This window comes from Pantherophis guttatus, chromosome 2 (assembly GCF_059756535.1).
Source record: "Pantherophis guttatus breed Tessera chromosome 2, ASM5975653v1, whole genome shotgun sequence".
Classification (NCBI taxonomy): Eukaryota; Metazoa; Chordata; class Lepidosauria; order Squamata; family Colubridae; genus Pantherophis; species Pantherophis guttatus.
Window position 1 is genome coordinate 221,718,741 of NC_142064.1, and position 26,845 is coordinate 221,745,585.

Genomic DNA, 26,845 nt, shown 5'->3' on the forward strand with positions numbered 1-26,845 from the left:
AAGAAAAAAATATGGTGTTAAGGTATGAATTAAAAATAATAGCTGAAATCATTTAAAAAATATAAACAACCAGCTTTAACTCTTCAAGAAAAGGACAAATTCTTATATAATGATTAGTGGCTAGGGATAATGGAATGGAAGGGTAAAGTGAGCTATTTTATAGTTCCCTTTTAAATATTTTTTTAATATTTGAGGATTTTAAAAAATTCTGTTTATTTTCTTTATCTCTACTAATTTTTGCTGTCAGTATGTGAAATGACCATGCTTATAATAAAGCTTCAAAAGAGGAGAAAAATAAATAAATTAATATTTATTGCAGAAATAGGTGCCCTGTTTACAGATTTCATTGAACAGATGTCCAGTACAGACATTTATTTGTTTCATTGAACAAATGTCCAGTACAGACATTTATTAAATACATTTGTTAAATTATAAAATCATATAAACATATTACAGATCAGTTCATTTATTTGATACATGGTATATCACTTGTACTTACTGCAGAAGTATTTTTGTTTGTGCCTTTTTGAGGCATCCCTTTCCCTTACCTCATATCTGAGGCTTGTATGTTTTGATTTGAGCCCTCAAAGATGGAGATATAACCTAAAGGTTTTTCTTTCTTTACTAGAGCACTTTCTTTCAAAGAGTGGAGGGGACTGCACTTTTATTCATCAGTTCATAGAGTGTCAGAGTGAGTACACAGCATTCATCACATTCACTAAAAAGTCTGTCCTATATAGAATGGGAATAGTGATAATTTTGTTGAGCAAACAAGCAATGACAAACTTTTTTAAAAAAATTGATTACATCGGTTTAAAAATCTCAGGTCCCTTTAATTAACAGAATATGTTACTTCACACGTTTAAAGATGAGCAACTATAATAGCTATGTAGTGCTGTGGAAATACAACCTGTAATCTGAATAAAATATGCAATATTAATAACTATCGAATACCAGTGATAGGCAATAATGTACGAGAGAACTTTATTTTCTCCCAACTTTCACACAGTAATTCTGATTTAGGTTAAAGAGGGGATGAATTGTTATTTGATAAACAAATCTTGAAAAGATTAGGGATTTCTTCTGGCAAACCTTTGGTTTGACATTCCCACAATCTAATATTGAATCTTTTTATTTCTTCTGTTCAACCCTGTCTGATTATTGGGGACTGCCTGGAGAAATCCGTGCAATTTTCTTGGCAAGGTTTTTCAGAAATGATTTACCTCCTTCCAAGAGTTGAGAGAAAGTAGCTTAAAGTCCTCCATCTGCCTTTGTACCCAAGGCAAGACTAGAACTCATGGTCTCCAGGTTTCTAGCCTGATCTTTAATTACTATATCAAACCAGCTGTTGAATCTGCTTATAAAATCTATTAATTAAAATCTTAATACCACTTGTATATTTAGGATAGGTACTGTATACACCAAAACATTCAGCACAAGCTGATTATTCTTTGGAAATACATGGCCATAATTTATATATTTAACTCACAGTTCACTTTTCTAAACTTAGAAGAATTAAACCCTTGATGTTTTTTGGCATAAGAAAAACTGTCAGAACCAGTAGTTAGCATTAGAGAACAAGAAAAAAAAGTTGTAAGCCAGATTCATCATTTGTATGGAAAACCATCAAAAATAATTAGAAGCAAAAATGGGGAGGGAAAGGGGTAAATAAAACTATCATTATATTATAGGGAGATGGGACGGATGCCTCCTGCAGCACTTTGCTGGCCAAAATGGGGTGTGTGTGTGTGTGCATGGTCCCGTGCACCTCGTTTTTGCCCTCCATTTTTTATTTTATTTTTATTTTATTTGATTTATATGTCGCCCTTCTCCGGAGACTCAGGGCGGCTTACAGTGCATTAAGCAATAGCCTTCATACTTTTATATATTTATACAAAGTCAGCTTATTGCCCCCACAAACTGGGTCCTCAATTTACCTACCTTAGAAAGGATGGAAGGCTGAGTCAACCTTGAGCCTGGCGAGATTCGATCTTACTTTAATTGCAGACAGCTGGGGTTAAATTACAGTGCTTCTGTCTGTTGAGCTAAACCATGGCCTCCTGCAGCACTCTACTGGCCGAAAATGGGTTTTTGGCCAGCATAGTGCTGTTGGAGGTGGTGGAGGCCAAAAATGGGTTGCACGGGTGTGTGTGTGTGCCATGGAGGCTGAAAAGCCACCCCCCCCCCGGCAGCCCAGTTTTGGCTGGCAGAGGCACCATGGGCCAATCCTTTGATATTTCCAGTTCGGCCCTGCATGCCACATTTAAGCACCCCATGGGTCGGATCCGGCCCACAGGCCTTGAGTTTGACACCCCTGCTTTAAAGGCTAAGAGCCCCAATAGAAGTATGGGGACCCCTTCAAAGCAATTGCTTGGGCTTTCCAAAAGACATGGCTGATTTCACAGTCTGGAGCTATATTGATGTACTTTACAATGTACCTCTTTGGAATACTCTGCATAGCCCTAATTTCTAGATGCTGCCAGATAATAATAATAAGATAATTTAATTACAAATAAATAATTATATAAAGACAATTAAAATAAATTTGTGGAAGAAAAAATAAACTAAGCTAGTTAAACTAGTAATTATGATTTTTTTTTTTGTCTCCCAGAAATTTAGGTCTGTGTGATGGTACATTTATATTTAAAATTAAAACCAGTTTCTAATCTCTAGGAACCATGAACCTTTGCTGTTAGTAAGAATGATATAATTTTATACATCTAAGAACACAGCTGAGAAGCATATGAGGACATTTTTCAATCATAGTTGCATTTATATTCAGGAAAGGCATATTACACATTCACTACTCATGGTTCTGCTATATATCGGCGGTCCTTGGTAGTCTATTCTTGAAATGGTAATACACTGGCCCAAAATTTAAAAGAAAACCCCTTAGGATTGTCATTGGAAGAATTGTTTTATCTGAGTCATAAAGTAATATATTCAAATTCTTTATGATTGACCCTAAGTATCAGTTTTGATCAGCTTTTATTTCAGTAACTAGACATACATATTGAAATATACCCTGTCCTTTCTTAGTCTGTTTATCGTAAAACCTTGAAATAGTTTTATTTATTTTGAATGTATTTTCATGGTCTTTGTGCATCACATATGAGTTTGAGCATCACATCTGCATTTGTATAGACCATTGTTGAAAAAGTTCTAGAGCTGAATACCACCAGTCACATTATTTACAGTCCATTCTGGACTGATAATTGATTTCTGTGGTTTTATTCTTTTTTCCCAGTTCATATTTCATACTTTGAACTATCTTTTTTGTAATTATGGCTCTTTGAGTGGTCATCTGTATTCATTGAATCCATTCTTAAGTCCTGCCACATGTGCTCCACAGACCATTGCAGTTGTCATTGTAAAATGAACAGGACCACACCTTTCAGAAGGTGAGGGAGAAGGGCATCTCTCTCAAATACAAAAAAACCTACAGAACAGTTCAAAAGAAGTTTTGTGCAAAAACATTGGCATTTCTGCCATCCATTTATAGCTGTAAACTTTTATTATCATTCAGCAAAACTATACATAGAATTGCTTAATACTTACTAAAATTTAAAATCTTATCTGCATTTGCATCTTACAATTATATTTAATTGCTCTTCAGTAAACTTTGACATGGATAAATGAATTTGTTTTGTTGAACAAATTAATACGGAAATTTTGTTATGTTTCAATTATTTGGTGGTCTCATTATATTTAATTTGACAATGAACATTAGTATTGTAAGTCTTCAGAATTATTTCCACAACTTCTCGCACTTTATCATTTTCTTTTTCTGCTTGTTGTACCTTCAACACACTATAAAATGTGTATTTTTTTTCAGCCCCATTGTCTTATGCTACAAATGGTTATGTCTTGTCCTTTTCTGATTCACCAAGTTACTACTTTCTGTCTTTGTTCTCCACTGATACTTCCTTTTTTGTCTCTTGATCTGACTTTTCTGTCTACCTTTCTGTAGTGCTTCCCTGACTGTGTAAATAAAGAAGAAAGCTACCAAACTCCTACATTTTTCCCTAATTGTCTTAAAGGTTCCATCTACCTTAGGAATCATTATTCCAAATAATCAAGAAACTACCCTATCGTCTGCAATCAATTTATTACAGATTATTAGAAAAGGACATAAATATACTCTCTCCCTTCAGTTATATGAGGCAATAGCTAGAATGCTATATATTCCAACATTATAGGAATATAATATAATCAGTGACATATAAAGGACTAGGCAAATAAAAATGGATATCTGTCTATGGAGGAACTGTAAGTGGGAATTGTACTACCTCTTACATCTGCCTCTTCAAAATTATTTATCTTTACTTCTGTATTCGACTATCACTCAATTAGTACTATTTCCAATAAAGAAATGTGACCTATGTTCACTATGTTGAGTAATACTATATTTTTGTACTAATATCTAAAATCTTTAGATAAAATTCCATAGCTGTAATCAGTTAATATGTACATGCATCATGGGGGACTTCATAGAAATTGTGGAATAATTATTAACAAGTATTTTCTTTCTGTATAAATTATCTTTGGTACAATGGCTTAAATTCTTCTGTTCTGAAATTAAAAAGTTTAGATGTGTTGCTTTAATTCCTTTTGATAAGATATCAGCAAATGAATCATGGATTAGAATGCTATCAGCATCTATTAGATCTGATAGCTCTAAATTATTTTTATTATTACAGACAGTATGCTTTTAAACCAGATATAGAATTCTACAAATGAAAAGGTCCTTTTATGTTTCGTTCTTAAAGAGTTTTTCATGGGTCTTTACAGTAGTGTGATATGATGGAAACAGAATGCTGGGCTAGTAATCCTTCTATGTTGCAGGATTCTGACAGCTGCCTGTTAGAGATTCTTTAATTCTTTGAACTGGGGATAGTATTTGGTGGCCTAGATGTCTTCTTCCAACATAATGATTCTATATTTTTGTGCTTCAGTTCAGTGTTTTAATATTTTACTTATGAGTAGATAATTAGTACTATTTTTTATAATTCTTTTATTCAACTGGAAAAGTCTGTTAATTCTTTTGCAGGGAAGTATGAGGTAACACTGCCCTGTTTAAATTTGGGCATGGAATGTAGATTAGAGACACGTACAAAGAATTTGAGCTTCGATAGTAATCCCTATTTTGTTCAGCAGACAAGCTCATGGACGAAGGACATCTTTCCAGAACGGATGAAACAAAGATACTGAAAGGTCAGACTTATTACAATATTTGTGTTTTGAAATATGTATTTTATCTTCAGACCTAGACATTGGACATTTATTTTATGTCAGGGAGACGTATTTGAAGAATTATGATAGACAAAATATTTAACTACTTACCAAATAATCTTAAAGAGCTTCCAAATAAAATATATTTTAAAATGTGAACTTTAGAGATTTTGAATGAAGAAAAGTTTGAAGCAGACATTTTTTGCTTTGGGTTATTGTTATTTTTTTAATTTAATGTTTGCAATATGGAATGAATCTAGTTTAAAACACTTGCCTTTTACAGATTGTAGTGAATTACATAATATTCTCATATTCAGATTTTTTATTCAGTAAATATCAGTGATTGAATATTAGCTTGTTATGAATTAAATATTCCATTTGTTAAGCTTTTGATTTTGTCAGATTTATTGCCTTTTGATTCTAGAAAATCACAGTTCAGATCCTGCCTGCATCTGCTCTCCTGTTTTTTGCAAAGTGCAGGGAGCATGCCATATTTGGAAAAGAATGCAGACAATAAATACAAGTGTAATTTGATGCTTGCATGCTAGTATTATCTTGTAGAATGTTGAATTATTTTGCATTAATATGTAGTATATTCTACTTTGAAAATAATTCAATCATGAAATTATTAAATTTTTATTGTATCCTATATTTTAAAAGACTATCCTAGAGAGAATAATATTATAAAGTATAAAACAGAATAAAGTACTATACTGTATATTATGAACATAATTCTTGACAGATATTAAATTATATCTATTATATTTATAACTAATAAATATATGAAATTTAAAAGAAATTGCTTTTAGATTAGTTGGCAAAACTTATTTTTTTAAATATAAATACATTAAGTTCCAGATCTCTTTCCTGAAAAAGAAATTAGAAAATTGTCAGTGATGAGAAATTTCTCTATCCAAAACCTTGAAGATAAGGTGCTGGTCAGTGGACAAACTGACCTTGTAAGAGAGATTGCTATTCTCTTATGTTTAATATTGATAATTGAATTGAGGACTAAATCATCTTATACTAATAGTAATAGGTATTACATTGATATGGTTTAGCAATGTATAGTGTGCTGCATTTATTAAATTTTTGGGTTCATTCTTGACTCTGTTGGAGTTTGTATAGACTTCAACTTCCTATAAAATATTTTGTGAGTTGTAACTGAGATCTAGAATCAAGCTCAAAATGTTGAAAGTTGAATCCTAAATCTGTACTAGAATTCAGATAATTTAAACAATTATAATGATCTTTTTAGCATATTTATTAGCTGTGTGTATTGCTGGCTACAAAAAAAGTATGCAATCAAGATTGTAAATCCTGTAAATTAAGATTGGAAAGGGATTTTGAAAATGTGGAAGAAAATTAAATAGAGTTGTGTGATTCGCTGTTTTTCATGCCTTTGACTTAAATGACTCATCACTAGTATATACTGAGAGACCAGTTGTTCCTTTTATTTCCATATAAGGAAGTATCAGTTACCCAACTACTTGTAACACATTTAAATTAGTATTTTCAAATTAATGGGCAAGCAAGGAGCATTTTTGGTTTTTTGAACTTGTTTGCAGTAAAATAATTTCATACAATAACAGTATTTAAGAGTGGTAGGTCCTACCCCTATTTTAGCTCACCAAGAAACTAATGGAGAAAGAATAGATTTCCTATCAGTGTCTTTTTAAAGCATTTCATTTTAATTGCTGTGTTGTTTGAAACATTATGGTATTATAGGTAATGCATCAATTTATTGTTACTTTATCCACTTAAGTGCTACAAAGCGACATTTATTCTAATTGTAGCTCTTTTCTTTTCAAGGTTACAATATAGACACTGTTTTAAAATCCCTTTTCTTTGTCCTGCTTTCTTGATCTATACTCAGAATTAGCAAACAAAACAACTAATTTATCAGTGGGTTTCAGCTGGCCAAAATACAAGTTTCAGACACAAGGGTAAAGCTAAGCAACAAATGAACCAACTTCATCCTGCATGGGCTTGTTTAATATTAAATGTATGTTCTGAAAACATTTAATCCAGTTTGAAGAGGAATTTAATCTACTTGTTAGAATTTATGCTGAAAGTACAAGTATGCAGATAGTTACACATTTATTTGAATGGAATTAGTGTTTATATTTTACAGAAAATCAGGCAAAAGCTAAAGAAGCTGAGCTTTCAGATACTTTAAGCCCAAGCAAAGAGAAAAGCAGTGACGACACTACAGGTATGATTGGACATATAATTCAGTGAACTTGGATTATTACAGTGACAATTTGTAATGAGGGTTTTATGAAAAAGCAAAATTAAAAAAAATTAATTTAAAACAGCTTAATTTTCTAATTCAGGTGAATTTTTACATTTTTTGCCCTGTTTCTGTTTCTGCTTGATTTAAAAGTATTACTTCAAATTCTAAAATAATTTCACTTTTTTAAGATGCTCAGATGGATGATCATGAATTAAATGAACCTATTGCTAAAGTTGCTCTCTTAAAAGGTAACTCGTTATTTTCTTAATATTTAATGTATTTCAATTAGCAAATAATTTAATATTGGAATTGACATTGGAAACATGGTTTGAAAATTTAATTTTGTTCTCTGTGATTTGCTTCTGATGACTGTTGCTAAAGCACAAATTGGTACTTTATCTACAGTATATATGAAATGTAGGTAGAATCCAAAATAGAAACAAATTAATTTCAGTGCATCTTATCTTCTAATTTTAATTTTGCACACAAAGCATTATTTTTCTTTAATATAATGAGTACTTAGGACAGTAGGTTTCATTATTCTCACCTCTCATAAATGAAGATTGCTGTGTCAAAAGTTATAACTTTCAGTCCAAAGCAGTGGTGAAGTCCAATTTTTTTTACTATCGGTTCTGTGGGCGTGGCTTGGTGGGCATGGCAGGGAAAGGATACTGCAAAATTCCCATTCCCTCCCCACTCCTGGGGGAAGGATATTGCAAAATCCCCATTCCCTCCCCACTCTGGGGCCAGCCAGAGGTGGTTATTTGCCGGTTTTCCAAACTACTCAAAATTTCCACTACTGGTTCTCCGAACTGCTCAAAATTTCTGCTACCAGTTCTCCAGAAGCTGCTTTTTTTTATCCCTAGTCCAAAGTCTTTTTTTATTGTTTAAAAACAATAAACCAGTTTTTCATTCTTGAATAATAAATTATGAAAAAATCTGAAATGAAATATTAGCGGTACTAGAATTATTTTTAAATATATGTATGAAAAACTGTATTTAAAATCTTAAGACTGTTAAGGTTAAATTAGCAACCTGTTCCTGTCAATTTATATTTTACAACTTCTTGCATGGCTTGCGTATATAGATATTTGTCTTATTTGTCTCCTAACCTTTCCTTAATTCATAATGTATAATTAACTAATTTTATCTGATTCCTATTACTTCACAAAGTAATAGAAATTAAGCTACTGACAAAAATAATGCTTTAAAGAAAAATGTTCTTTTAGCAGATGAATTGCAGGGTGCACAATCAGAAACTGAGACTAAACAGGAAATTCAGCAGCTGCACCATGAACTGATTGAAGCCCAAGAGCTAGCTAGAACCAGTAAACAAAAATGCTTTGAATTGCAAGGTGAGATGAAGAGTCCTTTGAGCTGTAGAATTCCCAGGAAAACATTATACCCCAATACAGTGATTGAAGAGGGTATTTAAGTCTGTGATCTGTTCCTTTTTAATCTAGATGCCTGGTATATGATTATACCATACTTTCAGCCAAGGGGTGGGGCTGGGGAAAAGGCTGCTATTTTATCAGCACTTAATTGGGAATAAGAACTCAGAAGAACTTAATTCAGAATAGACATGTATAGTAGTACCTTTTGGTTTAAGTTTTCAATAAATGTTTAGTTTAAGCAATTAAAATGGAATCAGTCATTTTCCTTGTAGTCAGTTTTTTCTTCAAAGTAAAATGATATGAATGTATTAAAAAGAGTGCATGATATTTTAAATAATTTTAGACAAAGTTTATTAACTAGCACAGTAATAATTTAAATATGGTAATTTACTTACATTGGTCATGACAAAATTTTAATGACATACTAAACTAAGTAATCTGTTTAAAAACTAATACCTAATATATACTGTAAAATTGATAGTGGAAGTCATAATAAATTGATAATGGAAGTCATAATAAATTGGTATGTTGAGTATTTTCATAATACTTACAGCTCTGTTGGAAGAAGAGAGAAAAGCATATCGATTGCAAGCTGAAGAGTCCACCAAACAAATCCAAGTTCTCCAAGGTAAAAAAAAGAATCTTCAAAAATATAATAGAATGTTGTCACTGAAAAGAACAGAAACTATAATAATTTTCCATACAAAATTATTTAAGTAGAATGAAATGTCTGTTGCTAAAATGGTTTGTAAAATTAACTACTATCAGTGACAGGACATAAAAATATTGTGAAAGGGATAGCAGAATGAATGAATAAATAAATGAATATTTAAATGAGAAGAATACTTTTTAAGGATGATTCAAATGAATGAATGCCTAGCACAGTGATGGCTAATCTTTTCTGGACCAAGTTCCCAAAGTGTGCGCATGCCTGTGCAAACCCCCAAAATGCAATGCACACACGGGCCCCCCACATGCGCCCCCCACATGCGCGAAAGAGACCCAAAGACCAGCTGGCTGGTGGGAGATGTGTGTGCATGTGTAGCAGAACTGAACTGGGGCGATGGCTTGTGTGCCATCAGAGAGGGCGCTGTGTGCTACCTTTGGCACGCGTGCCATAGGTTTGCCATCACGGGCCTAGCATATACTATTATTGGAGATCCGCTCTAAAAATCTGCTAAGTGTTATTATCAATGTTGATTGTGCATGACATTTGCAGGTCCATATTATGTAATTATTTATTGCAAATACTTCTATGGCAGTTTAGTCATATAACTTAAGCAGTTTACAGTAAAACAAAGAATATTTATAGTGTATTGCAACAGTTCAAAACAAGCAGCCAGATCAAGCGAACTCGGGTATCTCTCTCATTCATACTTCAGTCCTCAAGGGCACATTAAAAACTATGTTTTTAAAGCATTCTAAAAACTTCCTGAATATAGTACTACGATAGAGGATACAGTTCTTATATCTGATAGGAGGGAATTTCAGAGAGGAATCATACTCATACTCCATAGTGACATTGATACTGTTTTGAGATTAACCAAAATTCCCCAGACATTGTCCAAGGCAAAGCTTGATATCAACTTTTATTGTACTAGGGGAAATTCATTGTAAATAGTTGATTGACCTCTGTCAGATGACACTATAGTCCATTTAAGCAATTTTTCTTAATAGGTTTTGTTGTGCACTTTTCACTCTTAGACCATTTAAGAGTAAATATGAAACTGATTAATCTTTTAAAAATATTGCTTTAAAATTTTTCATTTTCATAATTGTCTAAGGCCCTTTTAGATGTGCTGTCATCATAATAATGTTGAGTGTACATCTTTCTTACTATAATTCTTATCAAAAATCAGGCCTGCTGAAGTGAACTTTTAATCAGGTTTGTAGTAATATTCCTATTCACGATCAGTAAACTTTGGGAAGACTTTATGTAGAGTTTCATTATTACCTTATTTTGTACTCTGAGAGAAAAATAAGTGGGACTGCTCCACTCTTTCATAGTTATATCCATTTTTATCAATACATTTTTATAACAAGAAAAAATAAAATACATAACTGTCTTGAGACTCTTTATTCTCTATAGATTATAGTTTAAGAACAATAAAATAAATTACAAATATAAGCATTTGCTCTTGTTAAATAGCAGCTGCTCATTTACTTTAATAATTACAGATAAACTGCAGGAGATTGGTTGCTGTGGAAGCAAATGAAAGTGCTATTTAAATAGATAAACATAGCTATAAAGAAGGAAGGTTTGCAACAGCTGCTATGGCTTTCTTGAAGTGCAAGACAAGGTTATACTTTAAGTACCTGAGCTGACTTCAACCATACAGTCTTTCCAGTGCATTCTGATTATCTCTTGCCATTCACCAGAATTTTGAGAAGCTGGATTGACTCCCTTTTTTCCTATATTGTCTAGGAGTATATCTGTATAATAAAGTAGATTCCAAGAAACAGAATCCTTTAAATTTAGAGGAGTGTTGTGATAAATGTATCAGTTTAATATGATGGTAAATCTTAAAAATCCATTTAAAAAGTGCCTCCTATATTGATATTTTTGTAATTTTGTCTAAATATTTCAAATATAACAATGAAGGACTCATAAATCTTTGTAAAATTTATGCTACAATATCATAATGTAATGCAAGCATTTCTTTCATCTTATATAGTAGCATTACTTTCATAAAAATATTTTACAGTTATATTTGAATAAAATGAATTTATGTACTTACAATTTTAAGATGATACAATTTCTACTAAATGTTTATAGCTCAGTTGCATCGATTACAAAAAGATATTGAACGTCTTCATGAAGAAAAGGAAAATGTGATCTCCAGTACACGGAATGAATTGTTGAGCGCTCAGAATGAGATCCTGTTGTTGCAAGACGTGGCAGAAAAGGCCACATCAGAAAGGGACACAGATGTCACTGTTTTGCAAGAAGAGCTTCAAAAAGTAAGAGCTGAGCTTGAAAAATGGCGCAAAGAGGCTTCCAAATATGAAAAAGAAATTGACAGTCTGCAAGCCAGTTTTCAGCTACGATGTCAGCAGCATGAGAATCAGCAGAGAGAGGAAGCCACCCAGTTACATGGTATAAACAACTGTGTTAATAATAATTTGGGTTTTGGGGCTACATTGCTTTTTCATTAACAAAAATTACGTTAATTACACAAATTGAGATGGAGTAAATAAATATTTAAATTTTAGTTACATTGTAGTAAAGACAATAGTATACTTAGTGAACTTTAAAGTTTGATACAGTAAATTAATTTCTTTAGTTCTTTACCGTGGTAATGCAACATGTAATTTGAGGGATTTCTGCTGTCCACAGCTGCATATCACAAGTTTTGGAAAGGAAACTGGGTCAAAAATTAAAATCTGTAGTGCACTTTGGTAGGCTAGTGGTCGGTGTAGTTCAGAAGTACAGCCATTCCATAAAAGCATGCGAACCAAAACTCGGATGTCTTGTAAGGAAATGTTTTTCAAGTATATTTTCCAGGAATTGCCCACATAAAAATACTCAAAATTGTAAATTATAATATAGGTCCTGTCATAACAACTTCAATTAAAAGTGCATTATGTACAAAATACTGTGATTCTGGCTATGGCTTGTTAGAACATTACGAGAATCAAAATGGATGAGTCTTAGATTTACTGTGCCACCTTGGAGACAGTGTATCATCACCTAACTTGTAAGGTATAGAGGTTCAGAAATTGGAATAAAATTGGGGAAAATTAAGTTTAAGTTTACCTTTAAGACCTGGAAGCTTATTTGGTGACGCCAGGCCAGTCAGTAAAATGGCTCATGTTTCTTATATATGTCTTGACAGTAATCATGCCAAGCTCACTGCAGTGGATAACTATGTTGTACATTTTAATTATCTCCTGCAAAGTTATAGAACAATAGAAAAAGGAGTTTTTAAGTCTAGTTTTCAAATGGTCTGTTCATTGTATTATGATGATGTTTTCTAAAAGTTCATTCCTTCTATCAAATTATTGATGAAATTCTAAAGATTATTACATTGTAATACTCTTTCAGGATCTTTTCATGCCCTTTTTTGAATCAAATCATTCAGTTCAGATTGATATTATGGAAGAACAAACAGTGATTAATTAAAAAATGTTGTGGTGCTTCTTCAGACTGTGTGAAAGGTTTCAAATAAGGATGTACAAAATTTATTAATTCTCCAGATTGTCCCTTAGAAGTATGCCAGAACTATTCTGGACCAATGCTGTTCTAGAGGCGGTTTGGTGGTTTCTGGAAACAAATTCTTTGAAAAAGAAGCAATTTGATATATTTTGGACATGGCATTCTAGACAAAACAGACCTATTTTGGGCTGAATTACCCATGGAATATCTGGAACCATTTTTTCATTTTTAGGATTTAATTCTGGAAATTGCTGAGCCTCCCAGATCCAAAGTAGAAACAGAAAGTTCCAGAATTCTCCAGAATGTTCATTCCCAAATCAGTGGGCTTTACACATTACTAATTTCAAGTTGTTTTGTTTAAAAAAGCTTAGCCCACAAAATGCTGATTTGTCATAGTGAAAAACCAATTTTTAATCCCAGACATGTACATTCAGATAAAATTGGCACTAATAAATCTTTTAAAATAATTATGTCTTAGCTAGCTTCAAAAATATTATAGCATTCTTTGCTTTGTAGGTGAGCTTGAAAAGTTAAGAAAAAAGTGGGCTGTTCTTGAATCTGAATGTCTCTCATTAAAGAAGGAAAATTCTTTGCTTGCATGCGAACTCCAGCGACAGGAGAAGGAGCTGCATAAGTAAGTGCCACTGAATCAAATGAGAAAACACCAAAGGTGTTAAATTTAAACAGTGTCTGCTGAGTTAGGGGTTAGTTCTTATTGATTTATTTCTATTTTTTGTGAACGTTACAGTTCCTCTAAATCTTCCTCTTATTCAATTGACCTGTTTTAGCTACAATTCTCTTCCACTTCAATGAGCTAATAAAAAGAAGTATAATTATGCAGGACCAATATGCCTTCTATGCTGGGAAAGACATAGATGGTGCCCATATCATTCATATCATTTTATATAAGCTTTGCTTTACTTAACATGAAAATAAGCCTCCCAGGCTCACTCATTTTCCTTCTGTTTTCTTCCAGTATAATTAACATTTTAAGCTATGGTTATTTTTGCCTTTATTGTTATAACAACTAGATTTTAAATGTTGGGATCTGCTTGGTTGGGTTTTGGTTATAAGATGATTGGAAAATATTTGCTTATGCTGTTGCTGCAAACCAATACATGTACACAGTAGCCTGTACATCAGAAATTTAATTATAAAGATATGCAGTAGAATAATATTATGATTACAAAGAGCATACATTGACAATGCATTCGTTTAAAACTCTTATTTCTAAATATGAAGTATTGTGATTTTTTTAACTTCATTTTATAGCTCTCAGCAACAGAGTTTAGCACTTACCAGTGAATTGAGTGTTCTGGAGGTAAGCCAAAAGGAACTTGAAAATAAAATGGGTTCTTTAAAAGAAGAACATCAGCGTGATGCAACTACTCTAAAAACACTTCTTAATGAGGCAGAAATTCAAGCTAAGGATGCTCACAGTGAGGTAAGCTTCAAATTTATATGGATGTTTGCATTTCTTTAAAGAGGCCTAGAGTTAGGACATTCTTTTGTTCTCCTAACATTGGCCTTTTTATTGGATAAATTTGAATGAAGAAGATCAATGAAACGGAGATCAGACTTCTCTCTCTTCTCCTCTCCCAGTACTTCTTTGAGCAAGAGATTTGAAACTTTTGTTTCAATATTCAGTTAAGCAGAATTGCTCATTTCATTAAACAGAGGAAGATAGCTAATGGCTGGGTTATTCAGGGCAGTAAACTATGCACCGTTTTAAAAATTATACCATTCTATTTTATATAAAATGGTTAGACATAAAGCATGGGTGTCTGCATTAAATATATTCAACAACTAAGACAGAATCACATATTTTTGGTCACTCTTGCTTCACTAAGTATTTAATATATTCTTAAATGTGTTTTACGTTTTCATATACTGGTCTTAAATCTTTCAGAAACAAACTCAACTTTCCATTTGTGCAAAACATTCTGTAATTCAGTCCTTTTAACTTCGTAATATACTTTATCTAAGTCAACAAACATTCCCATTCAAATTAGAGTATTTTGCAGTGTCAAGAGAACCTAAATTAGCACATTGGTGCAGGACTGTTTAATATCCTTCTGGTTATGTTTTGAATGACAACACATGAAGATTCATATTATTAACTGCCCAGAATCACTTTGGAAAAGGAGAGGGGCAGCATATAAATTTAATAAATAAATAATGTATTAATATTCTAATCAAGTTGATTTTTAAAAATATTTTGCATGTTCAGTTGGTAGTATGCCAGTAAAGAATATATAGAGATAAATATCAGAGATAATAGTAACTCTTTCAGACATTTGATTAGCTTTGCACATCTTGAACGGATGGTTTTGAGTATGGGAAAAGCAAGATCTGTATTTTAAAGTGATTCAATTAATATTACTGAATTTTTTCTCTCAACTGAGTTATCTCAAAAATAGAAAATCAAATTTGAAATTAGGGTTTATAGTTCTGGACAATTAGTTTATAGATTACAGTTCTGGTCAGTTAGAGAAGGTAGAATTATAGTAATATATTCACATGAGGTATATTTAAGTGATCAGTTTTATTTGAGAAATTAATTTATGGCAAATCTCTGGTCTGTATTCCCACTTATCTAACAGTTAATGAGCGATGTCATCACTTTTTATCACTTGATTGAAATTTGTAAGACATAGTTCTGGTCAAAGAAATGCTTTTATTGTCTTTTATCACTTTTAACAATTATTAAATTAAATTTATATGCTCTCCAACTCATAGCAACTTTGAAAACAGGACAATAGTCTTATTCAATGACAAATCAGTTCTCTTTCTGAAGGCTATTTGAGCATGCATTCCTGAATTTGCCTTTATCTGGACTCTTCTTCTAACATATACTTATCTATAAAATATGTGACAGACAGAAAATTTATTTCAGTCATTGATCAATAAAAGTACATTCAACAAAATTATCCCTAACAGTGTAACAAAACTTTGCTAGTTTTAGAGAAATAAATTTTTCTTCATTGTTTAACAGCTAGTGCAAATCAAAATTATCAGAATGGTATGCATATCACAAGAGCATTCACGGGATTCGTATGGAGTTTTCCTATATTTTCCTTCTAGGATAACTATGGGGAGAGTATCCTTCTAGGATAACTATGGGGAGAGCTAAAGTTAAGGCTCTCCTAAATTTGGGAATTGTGATATGTGAAACTAGTTTAGGCACTAAAATTTGGTAATTTCAATTCTATTAAGAGAAAAATCATCCATTTCTAATTGACCTTCTATATTTAAATCTAAACCTTCTATATTTTTGCTTAGTCTGATTCTGAGCTTAAGATGGCATCACTGAAGAAACCATAGAGGATGAGTTTCTTTTGGATTGCTATTTCCTAGGAAGATTTGTAGTTCTCTGCCAGTATTAGATGCATCAGTCCATTAAGCTTGTATAAAGCATGTGAACCTCTAAATTCCTATTCCAAATCCTTATATTATTATAGAGAGTAATAATTTGTTAAAGAATTAAAAAAAATAGCTAGAAGTTATTTTTGACTTATTTTTAAAGTTTAAATATTATTTTTGCTTTTGCTGTTTTTATTTCCTTTAGTATGAAAATACACAGACCATGCTTTCAGAGCTGAGGTTAAAATTTGAAATTACCGAGCAGGAAAAGCAGTCAGTCACGGATGAACTTAAACAGTGTAAAGAAAACCTGAAGCTACTTCAAGAAAAAGGAAATAATGTAAGTCAATAAAGATTGTGTATGCCAGATTTTATTTAATTTCCACTGTGACAATGTTTGGACAAGATATATATGAAAGCAGTTGGTTCATAATTTCCTGGCTATAGATGATAAGAGCATTAAGAAAGTAATTTTAAATTGTTTGTTAATTATCCAAAAATTTAATATTTTTTTTCAGATCCAGTTGGAAGGCTCCAAACTTTGATTTTCTTTCCTAACCCCCTCCCCCATTTTCTCTCTCCTGAATATAGTCTGCATTCCAACACCCATTTTGCAGGTGCAAAGAAATGTTTTACATTGAATAGGATGGAATTAAATAGATGGAGGTACAAAAATTAAAAAAGAGATAGAGATGCTGATTGGGATGATCTCACTCGCTCACCCTCACAATTGTCCCTCCAAACTTAATTCTGAGGCTTGAAAAACATGCTTTTTCTTAGGCAGGGCTTAAGTAGCCTCTGATTTTTGTTCTTTGTTACGTTAACAGTTTGGCCAGTGGTGACATCTCATTTTGTATAAATATTGTAATAATATTGGCATCTGAACTATCTTGCTAATATTGAAAGCCACAGACCTTGAATTTCTTCAAAAAAGTTAGTTTTTTAAAATCATTTTAAATTAACCCAGTTAGGTATATGAGATTTTAGTTCTAGTGATACCAAGATTTCACTATGAAAAATAGAGAATTATTTGTTTGTTTATATGTGTTTGTTTATCAATCAACAAACTATCTCATCTCCCTCACAGGGGTCTGGGCAGTGTATAATTTAATCAATACAATAAAACATCCATATTCTAGCCTGCTATTGATCTTAGTATATCCTAGGATCAATAAATAGCTCTGATGAGCTTCACTTTTGGTAAAGCAACCAGTTTGCTGTTTTGCAACTTGAAAAAATACTTTATATATTATTCTACAAAAAAGGGTTTTCAAAGTTCTGATTATACAAAGAGACAATGGTGAATAAAGAACAGGTACAAGATCACAAATTCAAACATGTTTGTATGTTCTTTAAAACCGATAACTGCTTACTAAAATGATTGTTAATTCCTACTGGGGACAGTCTCAAAATAGCTCGAAACTTAAATATTTAAAAATTATATGGCCCATTGTATCATAAACCAGATGGTTTTTTTCAGCAAGAGGAAAAATTGTAATTTTGAAAGCATACGATAGGTGTGCTTACAGAATGACTGATTACTTCAGCCACATGTTTAAATAAATGTAGGCAACATAAATAACAGTATTATGGAATTCCACTGGATTGCACATGATGTGCATGCTATACCTGTAAGTACCTCTTTGAAGAAGTTGCATCTTTTTCTGGACTTGTAAGGTAGCTTCACAAGCAAAGCAAAATGCATATTGTAAGCTAAGATACAGGTAGAAGTTTGAGAGATGGGGTATGTTCCTTATCTCAGAAATGCATATGTAAGCTAAGGAAGCTCTTACAAGATGCAGATACAGGTTTGAGAGACAGGGTATGTTCCTTAACTCAAATATGTATTTTTCTAAGATTGAGGGGCTATCCGGTGAGCTCAGGAAAAATTGCAGTTATTTTTAAGGAGACTAAACTGATGCTGCATGCATGCCTACACCCATTCCAAAACATTGCATATACCTAATCATAAGTGTATTTTATTTCACTCAGTAAATATTTTTGTGTGAACCACATCTTGTTGCCAGAATACTTTCACTAATTATGTTGCTGGCAGTATTTTTTCCTTAATTGATCTACTGCCTGATACAGGTCTTGCAGTTTTAATTTTATCATCCATAATTTCCATTTACCTGCCTATTGTTCTGATAAGAAATGGATGCAATTATGGAAACTACATTTTTAGGAAACTTCTACTAATAGATTAACAAGATTGGATTATTAGGTCATAAGACTCTCTAAATGTGGGATTAGAATTTGGACCCCTGGTAAATATTAAGCACAGATAGCACAGAAGTAAAATATACAGTTGTTTTGTATCTTTGATTCTCTTGTGATTTGGAGTGCACATAACCAGATTTTTCTCATTCTGTTTAGGACCATATAATATTCATTGCTGACAAAATAATGCAGTGTATACTGTAGTATAGGTTATTTTTCACTGCCTGAATGCTATATTTTTCCAATTGTCTTCATATAAAGCAAACTATCCCATTATATTTTTTAATTATTTAGTTGACCTTGAAAAGTCTAAGAATCTAACCAGTAAGGTTCTAGTTAGTATTAAGTGCCATTCAGAATTTGGACTAAATTGAAGACTCAAAAATAAAAAAGAAAAGAAAAAAACAGAAGAAAGCAATGGCAAACTACTTCTGTATTGTTTATAGAAAAAGTATCTGGATATGTTTCTATAGTCAGCCAACAATTAAATTTGACTTAGAAAGTCTTTGCTTTTTTATTTTAGAGAACATAATGAGAAACTATATGAATGAGGCTCATGATAAGAGTTGCTGACTCAGAAGTAAACCTTGGGGTGCAGTTGTTTCACCTGTTGCTGCAACCCCATTATCCTGAGTAATTAGTTGCTATTTTAAAATCAGATTTAGATGTTAACAGCATTTTAGTTTCAGATAGTAGTATACAAAGTGAAATCATATTACTTGTGAAAATGATGTGAATATGCTTGTTATTCTTTTCCCTGTTGAAAAGTGCATACGTTCATGTTTAGTCCACAAAAAGTATTAGCAAAATTATAATTACACAGTGAGGCATCATTTTGAAGAACACATATAACTATACAAAGTCAGATATGTTTGTGTGTTCTTTACAGTGGATATTGTTTTCCATTGGAGATACTTTTTCTTTCATGGAAATGATATGGAAATGATACGTATGTAAAAAAAAATACGTAAGTGACCTCCACCAATAATTTGGCTACAGGATTTGTATTTTATTACAGTGATAAATTGGTGAAGAGAAAGATACGTTTGAGGAAGAGTACTTTATGGACAGTGTTCTGGATCAGTATTTGAAGTTCTGGATTGAGTATTGGTGAAACTTTGGCATTTGTTGTACATGTAAAATGTACTGCACGCTATCATCTAGTGAAGCCTTCCAACCTAGCCTCCATCAAATATATTGGACTTGCTGGGTAGTGAGATGGAAAGTCCATCATTTCTGAAGAGAGATAGTCATCCAGCCAGTTTAAGAAGGCTGCTGTAGTAAATTCCTTGTGACAAGAAAATAATGTTTCATTTTTCATTATCCATGTTTATTCTGTACAGTGGTGTACTAACTTTGTATGCCAAAGTAGTTGTGTCTTGTTGGATGTCTTTATGTTTCAGTTGAAACAAGAATTGATCTTTGAACTATCCCCCTATCTAAATCATCTTTACCTTATTGATTTTTTATAGCACAAAATGATCTTAATATCCCTTCCCTTCCCTTTAGCCTTCCATATTTCCACCCGTCCCAGCCGTATTCATCGGCCTTATCCTGGCTTTCCTGTTTTGGTGTTACAGCCCATTGTGGTAGAGAAAGGTACTACAAGCACTATTCAGTCCATGTATGTTCGTCCCTTGTCACCTGTCTGTGCCATTTTTGTAAAAAAAATGCATGAGAAAAGCGAGTACTTGTTTATCTGACTCGTCAATTCTTCATTTAATAAGCCATTTATTTATAATATTGGCAAACCAAGCAAACTAATCATATAACATCTGTCTGTTTTCCCTGTGCTAATGCTAACAGTATCCTATTGTAAACATGTTTTTCTGTTCCTTTTCTGATACACATTTGTCTTACATAAGATGCTGTAGTTAGGGCCTGGAAGGAAACCTATTTACTTCACTCTTAGCAAATCAGATGTTTGCTTGCTTCAATTTGGTTCTTGAATTCCTTTTTTACCGTCAACTAATTCCAACATTTCTCTCTGAATTTGAATGTTTTTTTAAATTTTTCTCACTATTGTGGTGGCAAAGATGGAGAGGGAAGGACAAGATGAGGGAAGTAGGTGGATGGTTTGCATTTCCAATTCTAAACTTGCAGTGGTTTCTATTATTTTCCAAAATGAATTCTGTAAAACCATAACCATTTATATGAAATAATCATAATAGTTAATGTTTTAAGGAGTGGACATGAACAATTATACATGTAATATTAACATTGCAGTATTTCTGACTCATTTTAAATCTAGGCAAGAAAAGTTAAACATGCATTATTTCGAGGCATTTGAAGACATTTTTGAAAAATTCATAATTTGGCATGGGATTTATCTAGGTTTATTTGGGACAAAGCATAAATGCTGTTAATGAATTCTCAAAGAACTAATAGGAAACATTTGAAAGCAAGAAAGGGCAGTATGCATGCTTCAAATACCTTACATTAATCCTGGGCAGCATAATTTATAACAAATGTGAATTGCAGTTCACATTACATGGAAGATAGCAGGTTACTTAGGTGGTTAAATTATAAAGCTCATGCACTTTAGAGAGAGCCTAGTGAGTTCTAGTCCTGCCATAGGCACTAGTCCAGGAGGGACTAGTCCAGGAGCCAACAATAATTCAAAAAGCACAAAAATAAAAAAAATTAAATCACGGACATTTGTGTTCACTGGAATTTCTTTTTAATGAAGTTATACTTAATTAATTGAAATCCAGCCAACATTTCCCCAAAACCTAAATCTGACGAAAAACATTCTAGGCTTGCCAAGAAAGTTAAAGAAGTAATATCAATTAAAACAAATGAGAGATTGATTCTTTTCTTTTTTCTTTTTCCTTTTTTTTCCTACACAGAGCCAATGGCCTTGGATGCCTGTGATGGCAGCTTTGGTAGCTGTGACAGCCATGGTGCTGTACCCAGGCCTCACCAGAGCTTCTCCATGAGAACTGTTGTTGAATCCCTACCCCACCCTCCATCTAGAAGCTGGCATCATTCACACATTGAGGGAATCAGAGAATCATCCTCTTCCTAACCCTTTTTTTACCTCTTAGTCCTTCAGAGTTTGGCAGCAGCAGGGTCGTTGCTTTACACTGTACAAAATGTATCTGTTATAAAGAGGGAATAAAATAATTATTTCATTCTATGGTGAGCAATATTATTGCTTACACATATATGTAATTCTTAAGATTATATGTCGGAGTCCTAAATACTGTTATGGTGGCCTCAAGTAGGCTTCTTGGTACCAAATTATTTATGATGGTTAGGTGTGTGGGTATTTTACATTAAAAAATTGATTGCCCAATTGAAAGCAATGCATTTTCCCTTATTTGGATACCCATGCCAAATATCCTTTAAATACTTGGAAGTTGATGCAGTGTGCTCAGTGCCTTTCAGTTTGATGTTATTTGTACATTAACATATCATTATTTTTACTTGCTGTAAGTCACTGAGCTATTGGGAACAATTTTCTTTTTTTCCATATCTTCTGATAAAAACAAATATTTTTGTTCAGTAAAAGCCCTATTTTATTGATGACTTGGAGCTTGTATAATTCATTGTCGGCCTTAAAGAGCTCTAGAAAAAAATGAGTGAAAAGCCTAAGTCTAGACTGTTTTTGTGTGCATGTGTGTGCCTGAGTGAATTAAGGTTTTTCTGGGAGCAAAATCTTGATTTTCTGATGAACATAGTGCAGTAATCCAATTTTTAGTTTGAATGTAATTTATTAAATTTCATGTATATAGACACTATAAAAACCCAATGTATTTTCTCACATACCACATTAGAAAAATGATTTTTTTTTCAATTGCTTATTTGCAGAACCAAATTGTTTAATTGTACTTGTTTTGGCATAACTTCATCATATGAGGTTCTTGAGTGCTTTTAGTGTTAGGGAAAGGAGGAAGAAAATCAAATTGGTCCAGCTTTCAAGGAAGGGTGGAATATCTTAACTGGTATTCTGTGCACCAAATTATGCTGAAAGAATGTCCATGATTAGAAGCTTCACATCACAATTTGTTTGACCTTAATCTGAATGTTTCTAGTTGAGTATTGGCTTATGAATAGGAACAATCATATCTTACACCTGACTGTGCTGGTTTTCAATACATATCAGCTCAGTTTATTACGATCTGTAATAATATAAAAAGAATTGAAAGATGAAATGATTCAGCTGATAGAAAATTCATAGGAAGATTTTTCTCAACTAAAATTGAGTTGGTTTCAAGGATTTAATGGCAATCAAAATCTAGTTCAATATTTAAATAGAATTTTTAGATTATTTGTCTTTGAGGTCATTTTTATTTTAAAGGTTCTGTCTTAAGCTATTTGGAATTTGTTAATGGGAGGATCATTTAGATTTAAGGGAACGTGTAGAAAATGTCATTTTTGTTCATTTCATTATTTTCAGTTGCAGGAAACTGTAACTCACCCACAACACACACATGCCAGTGGTACACAGTACCTCTTGTATATAGGTTATTGCAAATATTATTCTGAAAATGCTTAACTTCAGAATTACATTTTTAAAAGTAAATAATTGTTTTAAATCTATTTTGTAAAGATATAAAAAACAATAGAATTTCTGGAGTACAGATTGAACTATTTGCACTAACACATGTGATGTGCATGATTTAATAAAATAACTTTACTCTCCCTATGAATCTCATTTGAATCTTCTTTGACAACCACATACTTTATTTTGTATATCAGAGTATGATAATCAAAACATACCAGGGTATTTGTATTACATCTGCTTATAATGAAAAGGTGTGTTTATTTGCCATATTACCTGATTATGAGATTTATTATAGGTGATTCTTCATTTATTATTATTATTATTATTATTATTATTATTATTATTATTATTATCATCATCATCATCATCATCATCATCATCATCATCATCATCATCAAATTTATTTGCCTCTCATCTCACAGTTTGAAACAACTCTGGGTGAGAAAATGAAATCTTATTTCATTTTTACCACTCTCAATAATAAAATAGAAGTAACATAAACAAGTGTATAAATAAAACATCCATTGAAATGAATATTTAACAAGATCCATACAATAATAAGAATCATAAATGATGCCATCAAAGCCTCCAAAATAATTGTTTAGTTTCAAAAGATCAACAATGTGGGGGCAAGTCTGATTTCCAGAGGAAGGCTGTTTCTTACCATACGGTATTTTTCGGCGTATAAGATGCACCTCCCCCCCCCAAAAGAGGGTGAAAATTTGGGTGCATCTTATACACCGAATGTAGCCCCACCCAGCCTCTGAAATGGAGGTTTCAGAGGCTGAAAAAGCAAGGCTCGGAGCTCACAACCAACGAATCCTTTGCTAAAGTTCACCTCTGGGAACAGCTGATGGGTGGTATTCCGGGAGGCTGATAAACCCGCCAATCAGCTTTTTTCTTATTTTCCTCCCCAAAAACTAAGGTGCGCCTTATAGTCTGAAAAATACGGTAGGTGCAGTTATTCAAAAAGAAGTCACTGTGAATTTCATCTCCTCCCAGTTCACAGAAGTTTCAGGAGATATTGCTTGGGCAGGTCAATTTAAAACAGGCATTTTGAACTGCACCTAGAAGCAACAGGTAGCCAGTATGGGTCTGATGCAACAGGTAATGTGCATCAGAAGCATTAACCAATACTTGAATTACTACATACTGAACCAACTGAAACTTTGAAGACACCTTCAAATATCAAATATAGCCATGTTTAGGGCATCCTATTACTTGTTCAAAGCTCATAGCCAATGGCACAGTGAAGATATTAAATCTGAGTGACTTTATCAACAAAGTGCTGTGCAAACTGTCACAAGTAGGAGAGCTGCCTGGTTGCCTTCTAGTAAGGCAAGAATTACCCACACTAAAAGCTTCTGGCCAGTTGGACCTTAATCCCATTCAGGAGAAGTAATGACACTTGGCTTTATCAACATGATACAGGTTTTAAACTGAGCTCAAAACCATGCTCAAGCAAATCCTCTGCTGGCACTTCAGGGATTGTTTCCACTTCATTTCGTAGAGCTCAGTAAATCAGTTTGGCTCAATGGAAAACCCCACTCTGGAGAAATTATGTCAAGCTCCTGTTGTCAATGGGCCAGTAAGAAATCAAACGACTGCTTCCAAAGTTGTTGAGGATCTCCCCAAGTCCCTTCCAGAATGTATCAAATTCATTACCTTTATTGGCTGGTGAATAGTGAATAGAATGGAATCTAGTAAGACTTTACTCGCACAAACCATTGCATTAACTAACATAATTTTCTCGCCAATATATGTTAAGTCCAGATATTAAGAAAAATGCCAGATGTTTTGTTAACATCTGGCCTCTTAATATCTTGACTGTTATGTTAGGGTTTTTTTAAAAGAAAAAAAGGGTGATATATATGCCACTTTACTACAAAACAGGGCAGCCCTGCACCAATTCTCTTGCCCTCCTGTGGTTCATTACCTAAAATGGGTCATTGTGTCTTTTTATTGTGGGCTGCCATGGCCCTGCTGATAATTAAAATTTCTTTCTGCACAGCATGTTGAAGCCAGGGGATTTAATGAAGTGAGTTAATTTGACAGCGAATATATTTTCATACAGGTGTAAGATTGATTGAATAATTAGATGAGTTTCAACCACCTTTGAGAACTATTTCTACTGCTCACCTCCAATTCCCAATTTCATAGACACATACAAAACTGATGGCAGAAAATGATTGAGTGGTCTATCGACTCTTCCCTTTGAGTTTGTTTTTGTTTTCTTTTTAATTAATCTGGTTTTTACTTATTTTTCTTCTTTTTTTAAAATTTTTGTTAAGATTTGCTTTCATTCCCGTCTGATTTGCGTTGGCCTTGCTTAGAAAATTCAGTATTACAATATAAACAGACTTGCCTCCCTGTGTTATGACTGCATCATGCAGAAAATCTGGCAGAGTATGTGAAAATGATATAAAAAGAGTGACCTGTGTAAGTAGTAAACATACTGTTATTAGGGTAATTTTTCTCCTTTTTTTACTAATTTGGATTTGTATACAGCGAAATATCAGAACAAAGTATAGAGAAGAACTTCAGATGTAGGCTTCACATTTCTCATTGCCCCTAGAATAAGTATGCCTCAATATATACTGTATGTATAAATATATATACAATATATTTGAATATGTGAAGTATTCAAATAAAATCTTTCAAATACACCACCAAACTTTGAAATTCAAAATAAACACAGTTCTTTACATACATAATAGAATAATAATAAAATAATTCCATTATATCATACCGAATTTCTTAATCATCAGTTATAATTTACTAGTATGGTAATACTTTTTGAACATAACAGTAAAAGAACAAATAGGATAAACTTGATTCAAAACTGAATCAGGGATTATGAGACTGAAAATATTCAGGGTCATAGCACAAAAAGGCTAAGAATTCCTATTCTATATTTAGAAAATATATGTGTATATTTAACTCTTACGTTTAGAAAAATGTGAACCATATATCGATGTAAATACAGTTCCTTGTATACTGTATATGCAAAGAACATACTTCTCCAGCAGTAGCCACTAATCACCATGGTTTGTATCACGTAGAGGTTTGAGGGGACAGGACAGGAACATGTACCTTTTAAAATGCTCTAGAGCAGTGATGGTTAACCGTTTTGCTGTCATGTGTCAAAAGCAGGGGGAGCGTGGGGGAGGGGTCACATGCACGCATGTCCACACCCATAATTCAATGCGCCCCATCCCCCACGCATGTGTGTGCGACCCTGCGCGTGCGACCCCTCCCCTGCACTCCCGTTTTTGCCATGCAGTGGCATGGTGGGCCTGGTAGGCCTGTTGTTTGGTCTCCCCAGGCTCCAGAGCCTTTCTAGGAGTCTGGGGAGGGTGAAAACAGCCTTCCCCATCACCCGGAGGACCTCCGGAAGCTGGAAATGGCTTGTTTCCCAACTTCCGGTGGGACCAGAAGTCCTGTTTTTCACCCTCCCCAGGCTCCAGAGGCTTTCTAGGAGTCTTAGGAGGGTGAAAACGGCCTTCCTCCCCACCCCCGGAGGCCCTCCAGAGGCCTGAAACAGCCCGTTTCCTGACTTCCAGTGGGCCAAAATCAGTTGGCCGGCACGCGCATGCACGCTGGAGCTGAACTAAGGCAACACTTGCGTTTCCACAGATACGGCTCTACGTGCCACCTGTGGCATGTGTGCCATAGGTTCGCCATCATGGCTCTAGAGGCTGGTAGATTTTGGCAGACCCATTATTCACGTTCCT

General features: G+C 33.3%; 1 protein-coding gene across 33 annotated transcripts in view; it reads left to right on the top strand.

The window, feature by feature from the left end:
• Positions 1–23,252, top strand: part of SLMAP (sarcolemma associated protein) — an 87,164-nt gene extending 63,912 nt beyond the window's left edge. For 2 of the 33 annotated variants that reach the window (XM_034436450.3, XM_087883713.1), the window contains 12 exons: positions 629–691; positions 5,155–5,214; positions 7,367–7,447; positions 7,657–7,716; positions 8,698–8,823; positions 9,416–9,490; positions 11,639–11,959; positions 13,535–13,652; positions 14,291–14,462; positions 16,587–16,721; positions 20,111–20,200; positions 21,451–23,252. In XM_034436450.3, the coding sequence (XP_034292341.2) occupies positions 629–691; positions 5,155–5,214; positions 7,367–7,447; positions 7,657–7,716; positions 8,698–8,823; positions 9,416–9,490; positions 11,639–11,959; positions 13,535–13,652; positions 14,291–14,462; positions 16,587–16,721; positions 20,111–20,194 (1,295 nt within the window). In that variant the 3' untranslated portion in view covers positions 20,195–20,200; positions 21,451–23,252. The remainder of the gene's footprint in view (positions 1–628; positions 692–5,154; positions 5,215–7,366; positions 7,448–7,656; positions 7,717–8,697; positions 8,824–9,415; positions 9,491–11,638; positions 11,960–13,534; positions 13,653–14,290; positions 14,463–16,586; positions 16,722–20,110; positions 20,201–21,450) is intronic. The other 31 variants (XM_034436466.3, XM_087883716.1, XM_087883711.1 and 28 more) reach the window with 18 other exon arrangements.
• Positions 23,253–26,845: the final 3,593 nt, after the last annotated feature.